Here is a 27,362-nt window from a genome sequence, read left to right on the forward strand (position 1 = left end):
AAGAGAAAACTTCTTGATTGTAGAGTCTGAGCTTAAGGAGTTTGTTATGTAGGGCAAGAATTAAGGAGAGATGAGGATATTCCAGACAAAGAGAAAATAAATACCTAATGCAAAGACAAGGAGGTTCACAAGGTATGCTTTAATTGGGAACTGCAAGTAGTTTGTTATGATTGGAATGTGAAGTGTGAATGGACTAGAGGTAGGTGATGAGGAGGAATGGTGGCAGGTCAGATCATGTAGAAGTTTTATCTTTATCTTAAGAGTAATGAGAAGCTATTAAAGAATTTTAAGCAGGGGAACAGTAAGTTCTCACACAATACTGAGTCACCATTAAAATACTTTAATCCGTGCTTCCAGCAGTAGACATTGATTTACTTGAGTCATTTACATTCCTATCAATCATAGAAAAATGTTCACATGTCCATTGCCTTTGTAGCATACTGTGTCCTTTTGTAGTCACTACTTCTTTTAATCCTCACAGGAGTTTAATGAGATGGGTTATATCATTGTTTCATAGATGATAAAACTGAAATAGAGAAAGGGTTAATGACAGTAGGTATCTGATTCCCAGTCTGCATTGCTTTCCCCTGAAAGCAATGGAATAATCTTTCTTTTGTCAGATGGATGTAATTAAAGGAGGGGGAAGAATTTGTAAATGTTAAGATCTTTGGGAGTTTCTCCCCATTACAGAGCAGCAAATTATTGAAGAAGAGGCCTAAACAAAGATGAGCTGTGCTTTGTGGCTCAAATGTGGTTATGCTTTTATAGGAGTGATGGCCGTCACTATCATGGCCTGGCTAATGTGTGCCGGGCACTATCCTAATAACTATGTATGGTTAGTGTGATTAGCCCTCAGTTACCTTGTGAAGAAAGCATTATCCATCCCCATTTCACAGGTAGAAAAACAGACTTTCCTGAAGACTCATAATTAGTGATGGTGGCAGAACCAGATTAGAACTAGGGTCTTCTGAGTCCCAGTCCAGGATTCTTTTCACTGTGGCAGGGAACTGAGAAAGATGATGTCAGAGAGGTCTTATAAAGGAGACTACAGTAAAGCCATAGCTATGTTATTCGTACATGAAGAGCAGGAGCCCTGGGGCTCATGCCATATGTCAGAGGGCATAACACCTGCTTGGTAAACACCTGTGCTGGTTTACTATCTAAAATTAAAACTACTCAGTCTATCAAGGACATTCCCCCCCCCCCCCCAATTCATAACATTTTCCCCTGTGATTCAGTATTCTGTATTTCTTTACTAGTTTTACATGGGAGATTATGGTTTGTTTTGTGGTAGCATGTCATTATTTTCCATATTGGTTTCCCATATCATCCCACTTGATGTGTGAAATAATTGGATAGGATTGTTATTCTCATAACACAGGTTAAGAAGTTGAGACTTGGAGTTTAAGTGACTTTCTCCCAACCCTTGAATAAAGTAGTAGTAGAAACCAGTACAAAATCCCATTGTCTTGAGCATGCATTTATTCATTCATACTATAAATATTTACTTAGCACCTTCTTTGTGCCCAGGTGCTGGTGATACAAAAATGAATATGCACTATCTTAGTCCTTGAAGAATAAAATTAACAGCAGACTAGAGGGATGAGGGCTGCAAGAGAGGTATGAATAATGTATGAGGGGGGGTCATATTTGATAGAGTAATTTATTCTGCCTGGTAGTGGAGGGAAGTTTGTAGAGAGTTGTCGGTCCCTAATGATTTATTCATTAAAAAAAAAATCTTTAAGGTTCCTTCTAGCACTGAAATTTTGTTACTTGTGGCTTAATGGTTTGAGGTCTGGCTTTCAGATTCTATAGCATGTTAGCGCATGAATTCTCATTTATAAAATGAACAGCTATTATGTGATAGGCTCTTTAGGTGTTGGGGCATCAAGGACTGGTAAGGTCTTTGCTCTTAATTTCACAATTCAGTAAAAAAAAAAAATTCACAATTTAGTGAGGAATCAGAACATGTAAACAGGGATTTATAATATCTTGTCAGGTAAACACAGGTAATGAATGATACCAGGCAGAAAAAAGGGAAATGCTTTTTTGTCTGAGGTAGCATGAACAAAAGTCAAGTAAAGGATCCATCGTGTCAAGCCAAAAACCTTGAACTGTGTGTTGGAGCTTTATATAGGAGATTGATACAGCTGGATGTGCATTTTAGTCTAAACTAACATCCTTGAAAGATTCCTCTGGAAATTGGATCAGAGTACTAGAATGAATTCATGTATCTATCTCTCTTGCTATCACAGATTTCTTTTTTTTAATAATTTTTTTAATGTTTGTTTATTTTTGAGAGAGAGAGACATAGCGTGAGTGGAGGAGGGGCAGAGAGACAGAGAGAGAGAGAGAGAGAGAGAGACAGAATCCGAAGCAGGCTCCAGGCTCCAAGCTGTCAGCACAGAGCCCAACATGGGGCTCGAACCCATGACTGTGAGATTATGACCTAAGCCAAAGTCAGATGCTTAACTGACTGAGCCACTCAGGTGCCCTTACCCCAAATTTCTTAATTTCAGAAAAGATATATTTAAAAAATGAATACAAAACAGTGCTCCAAAACAAAAACGGGACATAAATAAACCATTGTCATGGAAGATAGAAAGCAAAGATCAGATTGATGACAGCAGAAAAAACCACAGCTTAAAATATGTGGAAAAGAAAACTCCTAGGAAGATAAGAGTAGTTGAGAGAATACATATAAGAAGCAGGAAGGAGTCCTGGATCATCTTAAAGGGTAAATTAAAAATTAATGAAAATTCTGCATCTGAAACAGAAAGGACAGTCTTCATCTTACAGTGAGCAAAAGGTAGCAGAATTTTGATCCTAAGCTTAAGCCAGATAATTTTGTCCAGAAAGTAAACACCTACTTGAAGAGAACTCCTGCTGTAGTATAGGGGCCTAAGACAGAAGCAGAGCAGAACCTAAGTTAACTACAGATCTCTACAGCAGTATGAAGAAGGAGGAAAGGAAAAGTAGCTCTGCAGTGGAAGCAAATGCATTAAATTCCTCCATCCCAAGATGGAGATACTTTTCATAACTGGGAGAAGAGGAATCTCAGTCTTATGTGCTCTTCCATGCCAACATACCCTGAAGTGATGCTTGCCAGTAACCATGTACAGACGCCATAACTCATGTAGAGACTGTATCAGACTTTCCAATCAGAGGAGAGGACAGTGGAAAAACAGACTCACAACTGCAGAGGAAACTCATGCTACTCATGTACACTGTTCAATCTAGTTTTTCACTTATAAGTGTGAATAGAAAGCCCAGGATCTCTAGATACTTAAGGGAAACAAAGCATTAAAGGGAAGGATCAGAAACAGAAAGTAAAACTGGCCCCAGAGGAAATAGATAATTAAAAGAATTTCCAAAAAAATATATGGTGGTCACAGAGATTTTATAGATGTTGCATCCACAAAAACAGTGCTATTAGATTAGAGGATGAAAAAGATTTCTTAGAAATTAAGACTATGATTAAAGAAATCCAGAGGATTAAAAAATACATATAAAAGTGAATTAGTGATACAAAATATAAAGACACTGGGAAAATAGGGGAATAAGGGACAAAAGGGGGTTACTTAAGGAGATTCAAGAAGAATTATAGAATTGGGGCACTAAAGTAGAAAAAATAAACAAAGGCATAATAGAAGAAAAATCCCTCAGCTAAAAAAAGCATGACTCTTCAGATGAAAGGGTGTACCAGTTATCAAGTCAGATAACTGCAGAGACCCCAAGGATGAAGAGAAAGATCTTCAAATCTTTCAAAGAGAATATACACCTAATGTTCCTCATTAGCAATAGTGGGCCAAGGAACAGTATCTTCAGAGGTATGAGGAAAAGTTATTAGACCCAAGAATTCTGTGCCTAATCAAACTAGCACTCAAGAATGCATGAGGTCAAAATAAAGACCTACACAGATACAGATGTAATTACTACCCACAGATAATCTCTGAAAGGCTAAACACTGAATAGTAGCAGTAATTACCTTCAGAGTTGATGGTGATTAAGAATATTCACTTAAAAATAATTTTTACCCAAGTATTAGATTAAAAAGTCAAATAGGACTAAAATTCTTGTAATTTACAGATGTTCTGGGATCTCTCTTCACCATTGTCTTGACAGTCCCTTTGTATTTCTGTGTTGGTGTTGCTATTTTCTTTATGCTGTGTCTTCCTTATTTTTGGTTTACTTTTGCAGTTTGGTGGACCTTCCAGTAGCTTTGAGAAAGTAAATGGGAAGTAAATATTTAATGTCTTCCAACTCTCAAAATGGAGCATCTCTATTCTACCCTCAGATTTGATTGATACTTTGGCTGAGTCTAGAGTTCTAGAATGGAAATAATTTTCCATCAGTATTTGAAAAACATTGCACTTTTGTCATCTAGCTTTCAGCATTGGCTATTGAAGTCTGAAGCTGTTTTATTCCTGCTTTTTTGTATCTGGCCTTTTTTTTTTTCACTTGAAAAGTTTGTGGCATTTTCTTTATCACCATTGCTTTCAAATTTCATATTTATATCCCTATATTCATCTATTTATTTTGCAAGTGGCTTTGTGGACTCTTTCAACCTTGGAAATTCAAGCCTTCAGTTCTAGGAAATTTGCTTGGCTTATTTCATTGGTGATCTCTTCTGTTTTCTTTGTTTCTTCTTTCTGGAACTCCTGTTATTTAGATTTTGGACCTCTAAAATGGACTGATTCTCCATTTTTCTTATATTTTCTCTATTTCCCTTGCCTTGATTTTTTATTCTTATTTTTGGAGACTTCCCCAACTTCATCTTTCAGTCTGTCTATTGAATTTTTAATTTCTGTTTTCATGTTTAATTGTGAAGAGCTTATTTATTTATTTATTTATTTATTTTTAATTAAAGTATCCCGTTCTGTTTCCAGAATCGGTATCTTTGCTTATCCCTGAGATGAATGATAGGCTTTTTAAATAAAAAAAATTTTTTTAAGTTTATTTATTTTTTAGAGGGAGAGAGAGAGACAGCATAAACGGGGGAGGGACAGAGACAGAGGGAGACGCAGAATCCCAAGTAGGCTCTAGGCTCTGAGCTATCAGCACAGAGACTGACACAGGGCTCAAACTCATGAACTGTGAGATCATGACCAGAGCTGAAGTCAGATGCTTAATCAACTGAGTCACCCAGGCACCCCTAGGCTTTTTTTTTTTTAATATATTTTTCTCTCTGTCTAGTCTGTTTATTCCAAGTGTCCTTTTTTTCCCCATTCATTTTGGTTTCTTCCTCTTAAGTTAGAAGTACCCTGTGGATATTTGGTAATCCTTGGGGATATATGCCCATATTTATAATTGTGGCACTAAAGACTTTAATAGAATTTTAAGCTCATTGTTTGTGTCATTGAATTGTAAGTATATAATTGTAAAATGTATACCTTTAAAAGTAATTTGGGGCGCCTAGGTGGCTCAGTTTATTAAGCATCCTACTCTTGATTTTGGCTCAGGTCATGATCTCATGGTTCATGAGATCAAGCCCCGTGTCAAGCTCTGTGCTGACAGAGTGGAGCCTGCTTGGGATTCTCTCTCTCCCTCTCTCTGCTTCTTCTCTACTTGCATGTGTACTCTTTTCTGTCTAAAAATAAAAAAATTTTAAGTAATTTAATAAATTTTTAGAGTTATGCAGTCATTGCTATCTAGTTTTTTTGTTTGTATCGCTATAGAGTAATCCAGCTGGACCATTTGCTGAAACCTCCTGTATTTTATCTTAGAACTGAGGCTGGTAAGAAACCGAGAAGGATCTTCTAATCTCCTGCTTTGAGAATAAAAGTTAGACTCCTCGTGTTCTAGGAGCCTAGAAAGGGAAGTGGGGTAGGGGTCTCAGCATTCAGTATATTCTCTTAATTACCCTGTTTTTGATTTGATAGTCTTAACATTTGACTGTGCCTGACATCCCTAATCCAGAAATTCCCTGTTTTCCCTTCCAGAGATTAGACCTCCAGTTTTCTGCTAGGGGTGGGAAGGGCAACCACATAGTGGTGTAGAGTAGGTGAAGAGATTTAGGGATCTAACTACATCTTAAATAACTTTCATTGAATCTGCCTTTAGTACTCTCCCTTTCCCCTCTATTTCATCTTCAAATTCAGAAGTATACAGTGTTACCACTTCCTGTGCCTTTGAGGATTCTGCTTCATAGATAAATAGATTGGTTTTCAGCTTTGAATTCAGCCTCCTTGAGTCAGTTACTGCTCATCCATTAGTCATTGCCTCCCTTTTTTTTTTTTTTTTTTTTTTTGCTGCTCTTACCTTCTCTCTTGCTCTCCTCATTCTTCTGGGTTTAATGCCTTTAAAAGACTATTTCTTTATTATAGTTCTAGTGAGATTTCAAGATGTAGATTCCCACGTTCAACTTGCCATCTTTACCAGGCATTCCTGAGGACTGTTCACTTTTAATTCCTTACATTTCTAGATTATTTAAAATATATAATGAGAATCTACTGGCTTTAGATATAATTTAAAATTTTTACTTTTAAAAAAGCAGCTTTATTGAGACAGTGTTTATATACCATGAAATTCACCCACCCTAATTGTACAATTTAGTGGTTTTTTTTTTTTTTTATGTTTATACTTGTGTAGCCATCACCACACTCTACTTTTTAGAACATTCCCATCACCTTGAAAAGTTCCCTTGTTAACTTTTACAGTTCATTCAAACTCCCATGCCCAGCCCTGGAAAACCACTGATCTTCTTTCTGTCTGTATAAATTTGCCCTTCTAGACATTTTATTGAAATGTGCGCATAGCATATAGTCTTGTGTCTAGATTCTTGGCATAAAGTTTGCAAAATTAATCCCTGTTGAATCTTGCATCAGTACTTCATTTCTTTTTAGGTCTCAATAATATTGCATTGTATTGATATACTACATTTTTAATCTGCTCACCGGTTGATGGGCATTTGGGTTGTTTCCACTTTTTGGCTATTAATAATGCTCATTCATGTATGAATTGTATGTGGATGTATATTTTCATTTCTCTTGGATATATACCTAGGAGTGGAATTGCTAGGTCATATGGTAACTCTATGTTTAACATTTTATTTATTTATTTTTTTACTTATTATTTTTAAAAATTTATTTACTTTGAGAGAGATAAAGAGAGTGAGACAGAGCATGTGAGTGAGGGAGGGGTAGAGGGAGAGGGAGAGAGTATCCCAAGCAGGCTCCACACTGTCAGTATAGAGCTCAACGTGGGGCTTGAACTCACAAGCCGTGAGATTGTGAACTAAGCCGAAATCAGGAGTCAGACGTTTAACTGACTGAGCCAGCCAGGCACCCTTACTTATTTTTTTTTTTTTTTAAGTTTATTTATTTTGAGAGAGAGACACACACATACAGTGCAGGGGAGGGGCAGAGAGAGAGAGGGAGGGAGAGAAGGCCCAAGCAGGCCCTGCACTGTTAGTGCAGAGCCCAGTGTGAGGCTCGAACTCACGAACTGTGAGATCATGACCTGAGCCAAAATCAAGGGTTGTACGCTTAACTGACTGCGCCACCCAGGCGCCCCTATGTTTAACATTTTAAGGAACTGCCAGACTATATTTCACAGTGGCTGTTCCATATTATACTCCTACCAGCAATTATGAGGGTTCAAATTCCTCTATATCTTCCTTCATATTTGTTATTCTCTATCTTTTGATTATAGCCATTTTAGTGGGTGTGAAATGGTATCTCATTGTTGATTTGATTTGCATTTCTCAATGGGTAGTGATGTTGAGCATCTTTTCATGTATTCTTTTTTTTTGCCATTTGGTTATCTTTTTGGAGAAATGTCTTTCCTGTTGTTGATTCCTAATTTAATTCCAAGGTGTCAAATAATACGTTTTATGTGTTTTTAATCCTTTAAAATTCATTATAATGTTTCTTGTGGCCTAGCATATGGTTTATTCTGAAGAATGATCTATATGTGGTTAAAAAGAATGTGTATTCTGCAGATCTTGGGTAGAATGTCTTATATATGTCAGTTAGGTTGAATTGATTGGTGGTATTGTTCAAATTTTCTATGTCCTTGCTAATTTTTATCCTAGTTCTGTTAATTATTGACATCTCCTTGAGGTCTGTTACAGCTTTTGCTTTCTGCTTGGCTGTTTTGATTCTTTTATGTATATGCACACAGCTAGGCATGTGAGACTGGTGTGGGGCCTCTCTCATGACTGCTGTGACTGTGAGCAGTCCCAGCCAGAATTTGTTTGCCTATCCAGGACTGCAGTCTCAGGCTAGTAGATCTGAGTTGTGGCCTCTTTTGCTACCAGCTCTGGGAGGTTACCTCCGCTGACAGCACCACGGGGCCTGGGCATTGTCCACTGCTCCAAATGAAGGTGAGCCCTCTTAGATGATGCAGTTATAACCTGCCTTGCCCTGGAAGAGCCCCCACTCTGATGGGGCTGGGGCAGGCAGGATGGATGGAAGCAGCCCTGGGCCAGAGCATCGGAGGTTCCTACTGCTTTTACCCAAAGTTCAGCAGGTTTTATGTCATAAGCATTTCTCAGCAATATATGTAGGCCTCCTAGAAGTATTGGAACACACCAAGCATGTTTCCATCTCAGGATCTTTGTACTCCTTCTACCTGCCGTGAATATTCTTTTCCCAAAGAGTCCCATGGCTTGCTGTCTCAGTTCATTCAGGCCTCTGCTTATATAACTTCTCATTAGAGAGCCCTTTCCATGACTACTCTATCTAAATTAACATTCCCCATTCCTAACCAATTACTGCTCTCGTACATGTACCTTATTACTACCTGGCGCTTTGGTAATTAATTTTGACTGTATTCTCTTCTAAAATGCAAGCATAGGACCAGGGTCTATAATGGTTTTGTTCTTTAATATAGCCTCAGAGCCTAAAATAGAGCCAGGTACACAGTGAATGAATACATGAGTTGAAGTCACTGCTTTTGTTAAAATAGAGGTTTGTGGTTATTAGACATAATAACAATTTAGTTGATTCCTCACATCCTTCTAGCTCCTTAGCATTTATTTACAAAGTGTTTTTATGCCCACATCACTTCATTTCATCCTCCTTTGGCCCTCAGGCAGAGAGCTGCTATCATTATCCCCATTTTATAGACAAGAAACTTGTGGCTCAGGGCGGGACAGCTCTGCCTAAGGACACAGGGATAAAAAGTAAAAATTTGGGTTTAAAACCTATATCTCTTGATAGTGGTAGTTTTTTCTTTTATGTTTATTTATTTTGAGAGAGAGAGAGCACACTATTGGGTTCAACCACCAGCAGGGGAGGGGCAAAGAAAGGGAGAGAGGGAGAATCCCAAGTAGGCTCCTGCATTGTCAGTGCAGAGCCTGACGCGGGGCTCAAACTCACAAAATTGTGAGACTATGACCTGAGACGAAATCAAGAGCCAGTTGACTGAGCCACCCAGGTGCCCTGATACTGGTGGTTGTTAATATTACCACCCAAAGCCATTACCTGTGGGAAACAGAATGTGTTGCTAAGAAAGATGATGAAATGCCCTTTTCTACAGAGTTAAAGGAAGCAAATAAACATGTTAAATTGTGTTTACAGTATATATCGGGAGCCCCAGGGCCACGTCATGATGAAGAGATTGCTGAGTAACTTTGTTCCCATTTTGGGTTTCTAGTTAAATTTTTGTCGAGTGGAATAGTGGAGAGAAAAGATATAGTAGAGAGCAGAAAGATATCAAAATACGTGATTTGACAGGGAAAGACCTCTGTTGGATTTCAGAACGGGAAGTAATTTAAGGTTACCCCTCCAATTATACCCCTCCTCTTCCTCCATATGCTTCAAACGATGAATCTTGAGACCAAGAGGATCAATTCATCACCTGTTGGCACCAAAGCTAGTTGCTTACATATACCCAGGACTGCCAATTTTTAATTAAAAGTTATGCCCTGCACCAGCAGTCCTGTTCAAATCTATGAGATTGCCAGTTTTCCTCCCTTAGTGTGTCAAATGTGGTAAAGATCAGTCTCCCACACGGTAGTTCTTGCCTAGTATTCCACTAGGTAAGTTCCTTCACTTAGCTCCTGTCATTCTGACTCCTGACTTTCCTCTCTCCAGAAGCCCCAAATGACAGGCAGGAGGGGAGTTCACCCTCTCTCTGTCCCCCATATCAGATACAGAAAGGGGTAAGGAATTATAATGATAAACTTTGTGAAATTTCAGACTTTTGATCCCTTTCCCACATTTTGTACTTTGTTACCTGTTCAGTGAAGAGAGTCAAATTCATAGAATAAGGGAAGGAACTATGAGCTTGTGTTCAGAGTTTGGACTAGGCAAGGCAAGTAGAGAATCTGTAAGCTGGCTTCCTAACCCACAAGTAGGCTTTGGGTGGGAGAAGGAAACCCCCAAGGGACTAGTGGATAGTAGTAGCTAAAAGAAAAGGGAGAAGCTGACTGAGTTCCTGGGACTGGCTACACAAAGGTGGAGAGTTTGGAGTCTGATTCGGGTGTGAGAAGGGGTGTCTGAATGAGATTACTCCTGGGGTTTGGCAGTTCTGGTAGCTTAAGTCTCATGTCAGCTGGACCTGATGAAACCGGCTTTTCTCTGCTGTATAGAATGTGAAGACGGTGTCTGAGACTCCTGCAGTGCCACCGGTTTCAGAAGATGAAGATGATGATGATGATGCTACCCCTCCTCCAGTGATTGCTCCACGCCCAGAGCACACAAAATCTGTGAGTCTTTGGAGATGTGGACAGCTTTGGGATTTGACAGAGCTTACAGGGGGAGTTATAAGGCCTAGAGGCCTGGAGGTTTAATGCTGTGGTAAGGGTCCTTGGATTTTTGCAGCTGGTGAAATCACAGAACCACCTTGACTGAAAAGTACTTTCTGTATGATTAAAGATATGAGATAGTGTCTTTATTTATCACTGGTTTGCAGGTAGTCCTGAAGTATCCTAGATAATTGGTGTTTATACCAACCTAACTCTAGTTTGCTTAGCCTGTTCCTCACAGACAGGATGATATATAGAATTAATGTTACTTAGTGCAGGACTTACATAAATTATTCTAGTCTCCTGGGAAGCAACAAAGCAGTCTGCTGCAGATCTTTTCTTCTCTGTTAAATGTGTAGCATTCTACCTCTTAGAACATCATTGATGATACTGAAAGGCCCAAAGGAATTTATAAATATGTTAGTGCTATTAATATGCTGGACATCAGGAGTGTATTTTGATGCTGGATATTGGCAGTGATTTTTATTTACTTCCTTTGAGGTTCTTGCATTTCAAAATAGCCACAGTCCCTCTGCCCTCACTTTGCACAATCTGGTCCCCATGCCTTTTACTTGATTTAGCTTCAGTGCACACTAACTTATCATCAGATGATACTCTATTAGATGATTATTTGTTTGGAATTTTAATATGACAAGAGCTTTACAATGAAAGAATGATCTAGGGCTTGCACTCTGTGCTAATACAAAAAAAAAAAGGCTGCCTTTTGAGTAGAGGATTCAGGGAGCTGTTCAACCATAAGTTGATTGACTGACTATAGGAGATGCTGTGATGGAAATTTAAGGGGTTTAGATGAACTTTTAGGATGAGAACTTTTAAACAGAATCTGTGGAATCACCCTTTCTGTAGGTCACAATGAGCTTCACAATTGGAGAGTTGTCAAGATAGCTCACCTTGATACGGCCTTTTTTCAGTTTGCAAGCATGTTTATTTAACAAAAAAATTTCCCACTAAACCAAGAACTTCTCAAAAACAGAGGAAATATATATAATATGTATGAATAGTGCTTAACATAGTTCTTGGCAGATAACAGAAAGGAAGTAAATATCTAATGAACAAATGAATTGGTAAATTTGATCTTCATAGCATTCCCTTCTTTTTTTTTTAAATTTTTTTAAATATTCATTTTATGAGAGAGAAAGAGACAGACAGTGTAAGCGGGGGAGGGGCAGAGAAAGAGGGAGACACAGAATCTTCTGAAGCAGGCTTCAGGCTCCGAGCTATCAGCACAGAGCCTGATGCGGGGCTCGACTCATGAACTGTGATGTCATGACCCGAGCTGAAGCTGGTTGCTTAACCAACTGAGCCACCCAGGCACCCCAATTCATAGTATTCCTTTCTAAAAGGACACTGTTAATTCCTAATTTATGTTGTGTATGTGAGAACAAGGAAGGCCATTCCACCCACAGAGGATGGGCCTGGAGCACAGAAGAAGAGGAGCATAGATTTTGACCTAGGAGAAGGGATGAGTTTATTGGGATTTGTTCTTCTGTGGATGTTCTAACACACATGTGTAAGAGGCTCCTGAGCATCACCTGTGCTAATGAAGACTGGCCTTGCCAAATTCTTGCACCAACAATGCAGGTATACACACGGTCTGTGATTGAACCGCTTCCTGTTACTCCAACTCGGGATGTGGCTACATCTCCCATTTCACCTACTGAGAATAATACCATTCCACCAGATGCTCTGACCCGGAATACTGAGAAGCAGAAGAAGAAGCCTAAAATGTCTGATGAGGAGATCTTGGAGAAATTACGTAAGCACTTTGTAGCCTTCTCGACTTGCCTTTTGTATGTGACTGGATGAGCACAAAGATGGAAAACCATTGCTAAAAGGATCCTGGTCCTAGGCTTGGTCTATGTGGCTGGCTGGCTATGCTTGATTTCTTAGCCACGTAAGGTTTGCTTCTCACCTTGCCCCTGCAGCCACCTCCTCTGTCTCAGCAGCCCTGATAGGATATCACGTTAGAATGGAAATGTGATGAGAGTGTGGATTGCTCGCTTCCAGGGCTAGGTATCTCTCAACCTTAGGCATGGGTTATGGAGATGAAAAATAGCTTTTATCTAGTGAATAGTCTGGAATGTTGTGTTGAGAAAGACTGAGGCCTTATTCATACCTGGTCAGAAAGATTCCTGTGATTATTGATGCTTGCCATTGACCAAGGAGAAGACGGATCTGCCATCTTGGTTGTAGGAAAAGAGTGAAGGGAAACTAACATTTTGTGAGCCTGTGCTATGTACCAAATGACAAGCAAGGTATTTCCTTGATTTTTTTTGTTGTTGTTAATTTATTCCTTATGAAGATAGACATTATAGTCTTCATTTTTGCAGTTAAGGTATTTGAGGCTCTGGTTATGCTAAATACACTGCCCAAAGATCACACAGCCAGAAAGTAACAGGGCTGAGGTTAGAGCCCTTGTGCTTCTGTAAGGAAAGCATGCTGCCTCTTGGTCTCAGGTGGTAACTTCTATTTCACTTTCTTTAGTGGCAAGAAATGAGGGTGTGTTAGAATAGCTTGTTGCTGTGTTTCAGTAAACTGTAAGAGAATTTCTGCCTGAAGGAAGGACTAGGTTAGTGTTTGGGCTTGGAAAAATCATTTGATGAGGACTTCAGTTTACTCTTTGTACCTATTTAGTTCTTTTTTACTAAAAAAAATTTTTTTAATGTTTAGTTTTGAGAGAGAGAGAGAGACAGAGTGAGAGCAGGGGAGGGGCAGAGAGAGAGGGAGACACAGAATGTGAAGCAGGCTCCAGGCTCTGAGCTGTCAGCACAGAGCCCGATGTATGGCTTGAACCCATGAGCCATGAGATCATGACCTGAGCTGAGATCAGACACCTAACTGACTGAGCCACCCTGGCACCCCTGTACCTATTTACTTCTAAAGGGGATTTGATGTGACTTATTTGGCCAAATCTGCAAACTAGCATTGCTTTTTAAAGCCTAGGTTTCTGGTTCTTTAGCTTAGCCACTTTCAATTGCTTCCTGATAATTCTTATTTGACTTTTTAAAAAATGTCACTCTTTTAATAGTTGCCCTTGCCCAGAGCCCTTATGAAATGAAGTAGGAAAAGCCACTTATCTAGCCATCTGTTTACTCCTATATGTAGTGTTTTTCTCTGAACCAGATTTGTTTTAAAGCAATAATACTTAGAACATAGAATTAGGAACAGCAGACTAGCCTGGGAGTTAAAGGCACTTGGGTTGAAGCCCTAGCCTTGCCACTGACTTGGGGTCTTGGGCAATTTCCTATTGTTCTCTAGGCTTCCCTTTTCTCATCTTTTAGATTAGGATGTTAATAACTGTCTTATTTGTAAATCAAATGAGATAATATATGTGAAAAGTATCAAATATTAGTAATTGGTGTTGGGGAGAGCACACTGGACTGGGAGACCAAAAACCAAACTCCTAATCTTAGTTCTGACCACCAATTTGCTGTGTGACCTTGGGAAGAAGTATTTTCCCTTCTGTGGGCCTTGGTTTCACCATCTAGATGGTGAAACCCAACCTCTCTCATACCTTTGTGTCTTTGCACTTGATATACTTCCTTCTGTAACCCCTTCTTGACTTTCCTCTCCCTGGCTAACTCCTACTTACCCTGTAAACATCAGATATCACTTCCTTTCTGAAGACTTTCCAGTCTGTATTTTATGCCTCTTTCTGTATTACAACAATTGGATTTTCATGGAACTTTATGCTTACTTTTCTATTTCTTCCATGAGACTGAACTTCTTGAGAGCAGGGACTGTTTTAACTATGTCTCATCTATCCCTTTATTCCTAGTATTCAACATAGGGCTTGGTACATAGTAAGTGAGCATATTAAATGAGTAAATGTTTATTGAATGAATGAATTTAAAAATGAATGGTGGCCTTTAGGAGTTTAGAAATGGAATAGAATACGATGAATAAAAGCCGTAAGGAGATGAAATTTTTGGTTGGAACTTACGGGCAAGAGCTAAGGATGTACTGAGTATGGTTTTGGGTGTTGGAGATAGTTTTTTAATCCTTGCCAGCTCCAGGGTTTGGGGGAACATGGGCCCTGCTTTGTATCTTGATCTGGGAAAAAATGATTCATGGTCTCTGTTTCTTTCAAAGGGAGCATAGTGAGTGTGGGCGATCCTAAGAAGAAATATACACGGTTTGAGAAGATTGGACAAGGGTTAGTAGGGGCATTTTCTTTCCCTAGAGAAATGACTTAAAAATTGTGTATGCTGGTATATATGATTTTGCTTTTGTTTTGCCTCTCATAAACCTTGTTCTTTCTCTACCTCATCCCTCACCCATCTGGAAGTGTTATGTTAGGCTGACTTCAGGTTTGGCAGAATTATGCTTAGTATGAGAGATGTGCCATTTAGCTGACCATGTTGCTAAAAATAACCCTTCAGTGAGAGTGCAAAAGCCATTTATTTTCTTAGCACAAAACCTGCTTCCCAAATTACAGCTCTGCTTTTTCAGATTAACCCTGTTGACCTGGCGCTGAGACCTACCAGCACTAATGTGAAATGGAAGACTCTGAACTACAGACCCTTCTGCTAGTGTAATGGGACCTGCTTTTCTAGGTGGATGCCAGGATTCATGTCTCCTGCTCTCTGATTTCTTCTGTGAATCTTGCATGCTGCCCTCAGTGTACTGAAGTCAGCAATTCTTAACTGAGTTCCTGTTTATGTGCTAGGCACTATGAATACAGCTATGAATCTGATACAAACTCTGTCTTCAAAGACCTCATGTTTATGATAAGTCTTAAAAGTGTTTGGCCGTTATTTTGAGCAAAAGAAGCCAGATATAAAAGAGCAGACACTATATGATGTGTGTTTATGTGAAGTTCAAGAGAAGGCAAAACTCAGTTATGCTAATAGAAGTCAGAAAAATGGTTGTGTCTGGGAAGGGCATGTGAATTGGGAAGGGGCATAAGGAACCTTTGGGGTGATCTTAATGGTGAACACATGGGTGTGTACATATTGAAAAATCATCAAGTTGCACACTGAAAATTTGTGCAGTTTACTTTAGTCAAGTCATATCTCTGTATAAAAAAGCAAAATAATGAGATTTCTATAGACCTACCCAAATAGCTAAAATTAAAGAGAAACTGGAAAAAAAAAGCACCTGACTTACAGAAAGCTCTCAGGTAATTGAATGAAAGCATTGTTGCTAATGAAGTCTTTGAAGTTTTCTGTTTTAGTTTTCTTTCTTATGAATCCAAGAACTTCTGAAAATAAAGTATTGCATTATATAATGATGTGTTTGTACATCATTCTACAGCTTACATCTGTTATTTGCATCTGTTGTTTAATTTAATCCTCAAAATAACCCTGGACATGAGTGGATCTTATTTTTTTCCTGGTCCAGTGCTTTTCCTACCAGACATGCTTTTGCGAGTCTGAACTGATATAAGGTAGTTAACACCTTGAAGAGAAATCATATTGCTTGTCTCAAAATAACCTGGGATGGCATTTCCTTTAGCTAACTACATTACAATATTAAGAATGTAGAAGAAAGGTGCATGGACAAGTGTGGGCAAGTCAGGTTGCATCTCTGGACTTCAATTTCTTTATCTGTAAATTTAAGAGAGGGCTTGTGGACTCAGAGCCTTTCACTTCCAGAACTTCTGACTTTTCTTTCTTTTTTTTTTTTTTTAATTTTTTTAAACGTTTATTTATTTTTGAGAGAGATAGAGAGTCAGAGTGCAAGCAGGGGAGGGGCAGGGAGAGAGGGAGACACAGATGCTGAAGCAAGCTCCAGACTCTGAGCTGTCAGCACAGAGACCAACATGGGGCTTGAATTCACAAACTGCGAGATCATGACTTGAGTCGAAGTTGATACTTAAACGACTGAGCCACCCAGGTGCCCCTCTGACTTTTTTTTTTAATTCAGAAATGAACATCAGAAATGTAACATATATAGGCATAAATAGGCAACATCTGAAAAATGTTTTTTCCTTGCTTTTTTGACAGGTCTGTTAGTGTGCTAAGGGAGGAATGAAAAATATATTAAGCTCCTACACATTCTATGATTTTAAAATGCCACAGGGCACCTGGCTGGCTCAGTTGGTAGAACATGCAACTCTTGATCTGAGGGTCGTGAGTTCAAGCCCCATGTTGGGCATGGAGCCTACTTAAAAAAAATAGTAAAAAATAAATGCTACACAAATATGATGAATTGATAGTTATAATTTTTGTTTGCTTTTTATCCCTTAAGACCTGAAGAATTTTTTTTGACCTGGAATTCATATGTCTTTTTTTAAGGTACAAATAATCAAGTATTAACTAGTGGGCCTGACATCTAAATCTCTGTAATCATGGAGACATAGTCCCAAAATGTCCAGTCCCTTGGGGCCTGGGCATATTTGCCCTTTAAGAATGATGCTTATGGTAGGAGGGAAGAAGATGAGTATAGGAAAATAGACACCGGCTTAATGACAGAAAATGACTAGAGATAGAATGATCAGGCAATGGGAAGGTAACTGCCAATACAAATAATCCACTTCTTATAGCCCGTATCTTATGATCGCAATTTCCTGGCATATAAGTATACTTCTAACTAAAGAGTGGTGGTGTGGAAGCTGGTGACCATAATTTTGAGCTGCAAGGCCTACAAGTGACTTTTCTCCCTAAACGGACCTGATTTCCCTGGGTAGCATAATCTCAGGGCTTGCCTGGAATGCATTTGGTAATATATAGACTTTAAGATTTCTTCAAATTGCACATATGTATCTGACATACAGCATGTACAGTTATAAATGTTGTTGCATATCACTCACCTACAGATATACAGGGTTCATGGTTATAGGCATAAAATTAAGTTTTTAGTTATTTAGAACGGACATGATTCCTTTCCTAGCATTATTCATAGTTTGTCTCTGCCTTTCTTCTTCCCACTCTCTTTCTCTGTTTGTATGTGTGAGTGTGTGTGTGTGTGTGTGTGTGTGTGTGTGTGTGTATGTTTGTGTATTATACATGTACATATGTGTGTATATGAGGTTATTTTTACCTTGGGGATGGGGTAAGAATTATATCGGATTTTCAGGCAACATATGTGTTTGAAAAACCATATTTAATATTTTATGTTTGAAAAAATGAAAAATAAAAACCTATTTTACAATATAAACTGCAAAATAAAATTCACATATCCTCTTGATAGGATAAGTGATTAAAAAATCACCGTTCTAAAGGTTCATAGGATTAAAGCACCATGAGATTAATTTTCTATTTTTTAGTACTTACAGTTTTTTAATGTAAATTATAATTGAATATAACACAGATAAGTGTACAACTCAATGAATTTTATAAAATGAACACACCCATGTAACCAGTACCTACATTAAGAAATAGAACATTACTATTACCCCAGAAGTCCGTATTTCTTTTGCTAAAAATATAAGCAGGTCAACCCTCCCCGCCCCCTCCCTCCATCTCATTCTGAACATTTCCCTTGGACCCCTTTCCCCTCACTCACCCCTGGTTGAAAACCATAGATCTGACCTTACTAAGGTTTACAAATGAAGAGTTTGAGGCCGCAAGGGGTTAAAGGAACCTGCCAAGGGTGATGAAGAAGAGAGGAGGAAGAGCAAGAACAGGAAACTAGTATATAATCAAGACCTGTTATATTCTAGGCACTTGGCTAAGTGCTTTATGAACTAATTGATTTAAATTCTCTTATAGTCTCTTATCTCTTATCTTCACTTCGCCAACGAGGAAAGTGAAGCTCAGGGAAATTAAATCACTTGTTCAAGATCATATAGCTTGTAGATACTAGGTAGACGTTTCATTTTGGAACCTAAGTCTTTTGGCCCCTGGAGCCTGTGTTCTCTTTCTGCCATGTACTGCCTCTCACATATGAAAATAGAGTAGGGGGAGGGGGGATTGGGGAGGGTTATTTTTGCTGCTATTATTATTAACACTTGCATTGCCAGGTCGTCTGTAGATCTACATTTGACAAATGTCACTTCATTTAATACCTGTGTTGTTTTTTTCTCTCTCTCTCTCACCTGTCACGTAGTGCTTCAGGCACTGTGTACACTGCAATGGATGTGGCCACAGGACAGGAGGTGAGTATTAACCACCGACTCTTGCTCCTTCAGTTCTACTGTTTCTTTTTATGTTTGGTTAATTTTTAGTTCTTCTTAGCTCAATAGGGACACTTCTAGTTTCTCACTATAGGAGACTAGAACTAAACAGAGGAGTAACATAATGAGACTTACAGATTTTGGAAAAAGTCTCTGTGGCTACAGCATGGAGAACAGATTGGAGGAGTTAAGCTTGGAGCAGGTGAGTCAGGTGGTTATTGCATAATTTTAGGTGAGAGGTGATGGTTTGGACTGAGGCAGTAGCATAGTATGAATGGGAGGAAGTGGCTGGATTTGAGGGGTACACGGGTAGATTTTCCAGAATCTGGGGATTGATGAATGTGAGGATGACTCACAAGTGAGTGATCCTAGTTAAGTAGAAAGTAAAAAGGTGGAGGTATAGGTTTGAAGAAGTTGGATATTGTCTGAGAGATCTTCTTGTGGCACTGCCTAGTGGTGGATGATTGATTATACAAGTTTGGTGTTTGGTAGAGAAATCTGACGTAGAAGAGATTTAAACACACATCTCTTGACTCCTGATGTAGTGATCCTTTCGTTAGTCTGCGCCCAGAATTCCAGCAGACGTTGAGGTCCTCATTTGGAGGCACCTCTTTGTCTTTCTCATTTCATTAAGCTGGCAGAACTCTGACTTTATTGCTAAGGCCTGCTGACCCTACATCTTCAGCAGAAGGAAGCCGTGAAGAGAATATAGAGTACTTGAGTTTTCCTTGCATTCTGTTTTTTGATTGTAGAGCAGGAATGTTGGCAGGTGGGCTGGGGATGGGAGCTGCTCATGGAAGTTCTTAGTTTGCAGAGTCCTGGGACTCAGAGGTTGTGAGAGAGACCTCTTGCTCCCGTGATAGAGTACGGCTCCTGGGAGGGAAGCTACTAAGACCTGCTTGTGGATGTTTGGTGGTTGAAACCCCTGGTATACTGGAGCAGTCATGGTCAACAGGAATAGCACATATTTCACCTTGCTCTTGTGAGTCTTTTACAAGCATCAAAACCAAATATTGAGGCTCCGTTGACGGTAGGTCATCTTAAAAAACAAAATAATTATTTAAGGATTTAGTCATTGTTCTTTGAGATGAATTCAATAACCTAGATGCTTACTGTTGTTAGCACTTAAATGATTTTAGGCAAGTCATGTGACTTCTCTGAATCTGAATTTTATTTATGAAATGTGCATGATAACATATACATACCTACCAAAAGTGTTGGAAGAATTCAGTAAAGCAATGTACGTGAAAATCATCATAAACTTGAAGAATTAAAGTTATATATTTATTACATTCAGTAAAAAATTCCATATTTATTATTTTTTATTTGTTCCACAAAGCAATTGCTGAAGATTTGCCTTATGCCACACTTTGTGCTAAGAACTGTGTGAAATATTGAATCCTGTGCAGGCACGCAGACATTAAAATCATATATAAGTGTTAGAGACCACACTTGCCATTGGGCACATATAAAAGTCTTGTAGTGTGGAGAATAGATCGGAGGACAGGAACCTGCGTTAAAGTAATGGTGAGTAAGGAAGGTATTACTGTGCCAGTTTTAAACATGGTGAATTAGAGGCAGAGGTAGAAAAGAGGTGATTATACCAATCCTAAAAAGAACCCTGTGGGGTAGGTAATATTATTTCCTTTTACTGATTAAGATTTTGAGGCTCAGAGAGTTTAGTTAACTTTTGCAAGTTTGTGCTGCCAGCAGTTAGCAAGGACTGGGTTAGAATCTTGATTCTAAAACCTAGACCTGTGTTCTCCAAGCTACAAGGCCACAGCAGAGCTAAGGTTAGGTACTAGGGCTCCTTGTCCTGTTTCTGGGCTCTGGGGCCCTGCAGCCCTTGATGGGAGACAGGCTGGTGATTGGCAGTTCCTGGAAAGGTCTGGAGCCTGCATGTGTGAGAAGCTGGCCACAGGAAATAGAAACTTGACTTCACTGTATGCCTGCCTTGTGGTTACAAAACTATGAATGGAAGCAAGTCCATTAGGGTGGCTAATGTAGTGTGGTCAGGAAGGCCTCATTTCCTGCCCCAGGGAGCATAAATCGTTAGTGGAGCTGGCAAGATGCTCTCAGTCTTTGTGAGTGCTTATTGGGGGTTATCCACCTGGGAAGAACAGAACTGTTGTATGTCACATATAGGAAGATTAGCATGTTAATGCCAGGAAGTCTCCCAGTTACAGATCCAACAATTATTTTTCAAACCCATTTTTAGAGGGAATGTGTTTTATAGAAGGAATAGATTGGAAGAGACTTTGGAGTCATATGGACCTGAGGGCATTGATTATGACCTTGGTCAATTTCTTTTTTTTTTTTTTTTTTTCAACGTTTATTTATTTTTGGGACAGAGAGAGACAGAGCATGAACGGGGGAGGGGCAGAGAGAGAGGGAGACACAGAATCGGAAACAGGCTCCAGGCTCTGAGCCATCAGCCCAGAGCCTGACGCAGGGCTCGAACTCACGGACCGCGAGATCGTGACCTGGCTGAAGTCGGACGCTTAACCGACTGCGCCACCCAGGCGCCCCTTTGGTCAATTTCTTAAAAGTCTTAGTCTCAATTTCTTTACTTGAAAATACAGATAATGATATTTACTTGGAGGGTTGTTGTTACTTTTTACTGAGATAATGTAACTAGAGCACCTAACCTAGCACCTGGCACGCAGCAAGCATTGAATAAACAGTGTTGCCGGTGGTTGGTTTTTGCTGTCGTTCCTGTTGATGTGGTCATTCTTGCTGCTCTGGGTTAGATATTCCTCAAATACGGTCATTACTACAATTCATGGTTTTTATTGTTCTTTTCCTTTATTATTAAAAATTTTTACTTGTATTTGAGTAATGCATTGGCCACTATCTCCTATTTAGTCCTCAAAACAATCCTGCAAAAAAGGGAACCAAGGGTGGGATTATTATCCTCAATGTACTGATGGAGAGACCAAGGCACAGAGAGCTTGTGATTGGTCAAGGTCAGTAAATGACAGCCTCAGAGCTTAGGTCCCCAGAGCTCAGGTTCTCAGAGCGCAAGCCCAATTCTTTTTCTTTTATAGAAATGCTATGTGCTGTCCTAAGAGGGACGGATTGTGTGAAGGGCATTTAGCCTAGCACATATTTAGTCAGTAGCTTTTGAAAAGGATTCCTGGTATCCTGCTACTGCCTCTGTGTTATTCTCTACTTGCCAGTCATCTCCCTTGCTGCTTCCAGCAGCCACCTCTTTGAGGTTTGTAAGCACCGTCCCATTCTTTAGGATGGCCAGAGGAACTCCAAAGGTATTCCTTTGGCCCCAGATTTTAATATATATTATAAAGGTCACTATACTTAATACATCTTTAGATCAATATGTTGCTCTTCAGATATTAGAAAAAGCTAATAATCAAACATCAGGGAAAGCTACAGCCAGACCAGAAGCCTAACCTCATAGGAGACCCCACTCCGAAGCAAATTTTTCTTGCTTGCGGTGAGGAATGGAAGTAGTCAAGTGTTTAAAAGAATCATTTCTGTTCTTATTGATGAACTGAATCTCTGCAGAAGATTGCCTATACTTTACTTAAAGAAATATGAGAGTTATGTTTTTTTTCCCATAAAAATGTGGATTATTCATTTTTTACAGCTCTTGCTGCTTCTGGAAAGACTCATTTAGTTGTTCTGTTAGGTTGTCCATGTTCTTGTCTGTTAAGCAGGAAAAGAAAATATCTCTAGGGAGTAAACATTTAGCAAATAATTTAAGCTCTGTGGAATAGTCTATTGCTGATGCTATTTATAGTCTAAAAACAAAGTTCTTATCAACCCACTGAATTCTCTCTTTCTCTCTTCATTTCCACAAACACTTGTTGAGCAACCACTGTGTGTCAGGTCCTGTGCTTGGCACCAGGGATTCTGAGTTTTCAAATGAGCTCTCAAGCTTCTAGAGATACACACCCTAACTAATCATCATAAAGGCACTATGTGGTAAGTTCCCTAAGAGAGCTATAAATATGATCTTATGAGGCTTTAAAGAAGAGAAAAAAGCCTATCTGGTTTGGAGAATGAGGTTTCTTTTGGCCTGACACAAAGTATAAATAGCTTTTGAACATGTGGAAAGGATGCAAGGTACTCCAAATGGAGAGAAGATCAGATCACAGAGTATGTGAAGGAATACAGTGGGAAGTAAGATAGGGGTCAGGTCATGAGAACTTTGAATGTTGGGCTGAGGAGCATCCAGGCAAACAGAAACCATTTATGTATTTGAGCAGAGCAGGGTGTTATCAAATGTGCACTATGGGGAAGATTAATTTGGCCTTGTGTGCAGGATAAATTGGCATCACTTTTGAGGGTTCTACTCCTAACTTTGCTACTGAATCACTGTGTATACAAAACATATCCTCTCTGAATCATGATTTCCATATCTGTCAAAAGGAATCAATATTAATGCTTAACTCATAGTGCGTCTCCGAGGGTTAAATGAAATAAACCTGAGAATACTTTACCTAATACTTGATACATAGAAGAAATGGACGCAAACGTGTCTTGGAAACTAACTTATACCTTGTATTTGTGTTATGTGGAAATTCATTTCCACAGACAAAAAACCTATTAAATTCTTTTTGATATATAAATATTAGGGATCTCATCCCCTTTTTCTCTTCTCTCTTAATGTGATCAACTCTGATTTATCTTTCCACACCAAGTTCAAAAAGTCATCCCCCCCTTTATGAAGCGTCTCAACATTGCCATATTGAAGGAGGTCTTGCTCTATTTTGTGTTTCTGTAACACTTCGTATGGACTTTTGTTATGGCATACCTCTTTTATATTGTGATTTAAAAAAAAATATTTTTCTCATATGAATATTTTATTAATAGAAGGTTTGATCCTCAAACTTTGGTGCACATCAGAATCAGCTGGAGCATTTATTAAAACAGAATTTCTGATTCTGTCTGGGTGGGACCTAAAAAATTTCAATTTCTTGGGCACCTGGATGGCTCAATCAGTTAAGCGTTAGACTCTTGATTTCAGCTTAGGTCATGATCTGACAGTTCATGATCTCACAGTTCATGAGGTCGAGTCCCGTGTTGGGCTGTATGCTGGCAGCATGGAGCCTACTTGGGATTCTTGTTCTTCCTCTCTCTCTGCTCCTCCCCCACTTGCGTGTGTTCTCTCTCTCTCTCTCAAAATAAATAAATAAATAGCCATTAAAAAAATAAAAATTTTAATTTCTAACAAGTTGCCAAATGATGTTGATGCTGCTGGTCCGGGAACCTCACATTGAATACACGGGTTTATGTGAATTCTGCAAGGGCTAAGACTGATTCGTCTCTGTCTCCTTAGTGTTTAAATTCTGGTACTAAGTAGTCACTCAGTAAATGTTGAGTGACTGGTTGCTCATTGAATGTACTCTGTTTCAGGTGGCCATTAAGCAGATGAACCTTCAGCAGCAGCCGAAGAAAGAGCTGATTATTAATGAGATCCTGGTCATGAGGGAAAACAAGAACCCAAATATTGTCAACTACTTGGACAGGTATGAAGTAATAGGTCTTGTCAGAGAGATCAGCCTGGGACTGATGGGTGGTGGAACTATTAGTGGAGAAGGCATCACCAGCACTCTAAACTGCCTTCATTTAAGAATCTTCTGTGATGCTTGGCTGTCTGCCTCTGACCCTGTATACTGCTGGACACCTCTGATTGCTGCACAGTCTTTCTGGGTTAGATGAACCCTACCACCCTGTAGCTTCTGACACCTGGTCCCAGAACTGTTTGTTCTGCCTCACAGAGGCCCTTCAGCCCATCTGCCAGAATCAGCCATGTAAGTCTTTAAATCATTTCACATTCCAGGTCTTTCCTTATCCTGCTCACCCTCCTGAATAAGTTCTAGTTTATCTTACTTATTCTCTCAAAATTTGACAGTCTGTAGTTTCATTTGAGATTGACCAATGTGGAAAGAATAAGACTTCTCTAGTTCTAAATTCAACATGATTTCATTCACTGTTTTATTTTTAGGAAGCCTGTTTCATTGTTGACCCCTAGTTAGTCTGTAGTCAATTTAAATCTCTGATCCCTTTTTTTTTTTTTTTAAATGGGAGCTTGCCTTAAACTGGTAATGTAGAACTTTTTAGGAACCTTCATTAAATCCCATTTTGATTATGGCAGTCCATTATTGCAGCTCATCAGAAGTCTGATCTTAAACATAATAATAGTGGTTATAGCTAACATTTGTGTCATGCTTTACTTTGCACCAAGTACTTTCATGAACATCTCTAATTGTGAAATAGGGCTTACTACCTGTATTTTACTGAGAAGAAACTGAGGTTCATAGAAGTTAATAACTTGTCCAAGACCAGTAAGCCAGTAAGTAGCAAATGAGGGTTTTGGATTTGAATATTCCTAGCACCAACATCCATACCCTTTCCATCATATCATGTTCTTTTCTCCTATATGTGAAAAAAGAAAGTGAGCTTCTTGCCTGGGTTTCAGAGACATCACAGGTCGAGGTGCTATTGGACTAAGTCTTGGACTCTAACTTTTTTAAATATTTATGTTGCATTGTCAGCTATATTTCATTTCTGCCAGATTCTGCCAGATTTCTTATTTTGCATCTAAAACATTGGTAGGCTTCAGTTTCTTTAAAGAAGAAAAGAGTTGGACTTTGACCTTTCCAATGCATAATGTTGATAACTATAGCAAATAAAGCCTTCTTCCTTTTTGAGGAATGATTGTCTCTCCATGATGCGGATCATGACTGGCTTTGAAAAATCCTCTGAAAGTTATTATTCACCTTCCCATCTCTTTGAAGAACTTATTATATAGAGAGTATAGCTTGGACAAACTCCCGAAGGCTATAAGGGTACCAGATTTTGGCTTAGGATGAGGAAAAATGAAAGCTGCCCAATAAAAGTATGTCCTATCTCATTAAAAAGTGAGTGTCTTATCACTGGAGGTATCTAAACGATAAAATGCATGACCATGTTATTGAAGGAATTTGTGTCCTGGGAATAAGATAAGAAAATTTATAAATTTGTTTTATCAATTGTGCCTTTGCTGGTGTTTCCAGAGGCTTGTGCTGTGAAACCAGAAGTAAGTAAGGTTCAATCCCTGCCTTCAAATAAAAAAATACCCAGGAGCTCCTGTGGGAGGACAGAGGAGGGTGCCCTTACCCTGAGCAGTAAGTGAAGGTATTGCAGTTGAGCGTCTGATTCTTGTGAGTTGTCCCAGGGGAGAGCTCCATCCGATTTGTTCTTCTCCAAATGTGTGATGCTCTGAGGCTTTACCTTGGAGATGTGATTTTTGATGGTACCTTGGCATACAGTGTAACCACTGAGTTTTTGGGACAACCTGTATCTGTTTGTGCATTGTCTTAGCTTTACACAGCAAAGCCCAGGTATGTCATGTCAGGCCCAGGTAAAGAGGCTCTCTTTTCCAGTGTCCAGAGATAGTCTCTTGAACCCTCATATTTCTTCCTCCCAATCAGTCCAAGCTGGCAGATGTCTCCTTGATGTGCTGGATGAGAGGGCATAATGTGCATTCTTTGTCAGGGAAGAAATAGGCTCATGCCAGTGGAGAGTTTTTTACCCAGTCCTAAATTATCTTTTAGTCCAAGTCCCCATCATCTTCTCTCTCAAAAGAGATTCAAGTTGAAGAACATCTTAATCTGTCACATATATTCTTCCTGGAAACTAAAACAAAACAAAACAAAACAAAACAAAAAACTACAAGACTTTGAGTTACAAAGAATATAGAAGCTATGTAGAGAGTACTAGATTCAGAATCAAGAGAATAGGATTCAAATCCTACCCTTTGCTGAAGGCTTTTTTTTTTTTTTTTTTTTTTTTAACAGTCTGTCTGTCTGCCCAGAAGTAGTCCCAATGTCAGGATGACAATAAGATGACATACCACACAGCTCAAGCCAGTCCAATATAGCTTCTTTGTCTAAAGCTAGCAGAAAAGTCTGTAGAGCTCTAGGCTAGTCTTTTTATTTGTTTCATTCTGCAGCTAAAAAGACTGACAAGACAGGCTAAGTGATCTTTTTATTTATCACATAATAGGGCTGAATGATCCAATCCCTGAGTGATAGTATTGGTCCTAACTCATGTCTCAATAATCTCTGTAGGGATACAGCACTAAATGGCAGCCCTTGGCTTACCAGAAGAGGCTTTGGCTCCGCAGGCTTTGTTGAATTGATTTCATTTTTAGAATCATGTAAAGTGGAGATCATTGCCAACATAGTATGTGTATGATACTTTATAGCTTTTAAATGGCTTTTATAGCCATTATTTCATTGAATATTTACAATCAATTATCTTTTATTTTGCTCATTGATTTATTCAGGAAATATTGGCATCTACTGTTTTAGACTCTGGGGATAGAGTCTTGAACAAGACCCAGTACTTGGTCTCATGGATCTCAGATTTAGAACTCTCAAGGAGGTTTTGTGACTTGGTCTAATGCTGGTGACGTGGATTCCAAATCCCATCTTTGTCAAATGTTTGGTTGCTCTCTGCCTTGATGCTTCTAGATGTGTGGGAATGATGCCTAATTTTGAGAAGCATTGCTTTGTATTGTGATGAAATGTAATTTTATTATATCTTCAACCCAATAATCTTACTTCTACTTTTTTGGGC

At 39.1% G+C, this 27,362-nt stretch overlaps 1 protein-coding gene across 5 annotated transcripts in view; it reads left to right on the forward strand.

The window, feature by feature from the left end:
• Nucleotides 1-27,362, forward strand: part of PAK1 (p21 (RAC1) activated kinase 1) — a 181,404-nt gene that overhangs the window by 138,888 nt on the left and 15,154 nt on the right. For all 5 annotated transcript variants that reach the window (XM_045483882.1, XM_045483879.1, XM_045483881.1 and 2 more), the window contains exons 6-10: nt 10,538-10,654; nt 12,296-12,470; nt 14,807-14,870; nt 18,707-18,755; nt 24,153-24,265. In XM_045483882.1, the coding sequence (XP_045339838.1) occupies nt 10,538-10,654; nt 12,296-12,470; nt 14,807-14,870; nt 18,707-18,755; nt 24,153-24,265 (518 nt within the window). The remainder of the gene's footprint in view (nt 1-10,537; nt 10,655-12,295; nt 12,471-14,806; nt 14,871-18,706; nt 18,756-24,152; nt 24,266-27,362) is intronic.

This window comes from Leopardus geoffroyi, chromosome D1 (assembly GCF_018350155.1).
Source record: "Leopardus geoffroyi isolate Oge1 chromosome D1, O.geoffroyi_Oge1_pat1.0, whole genome shotgun sequence".
Taxonomy (NCBI): Eukaryota; Metazoa; Chordata; class Mammalia; order Carnivora; family Felidae; genus Leopardus; species Leopardus geoffroyi.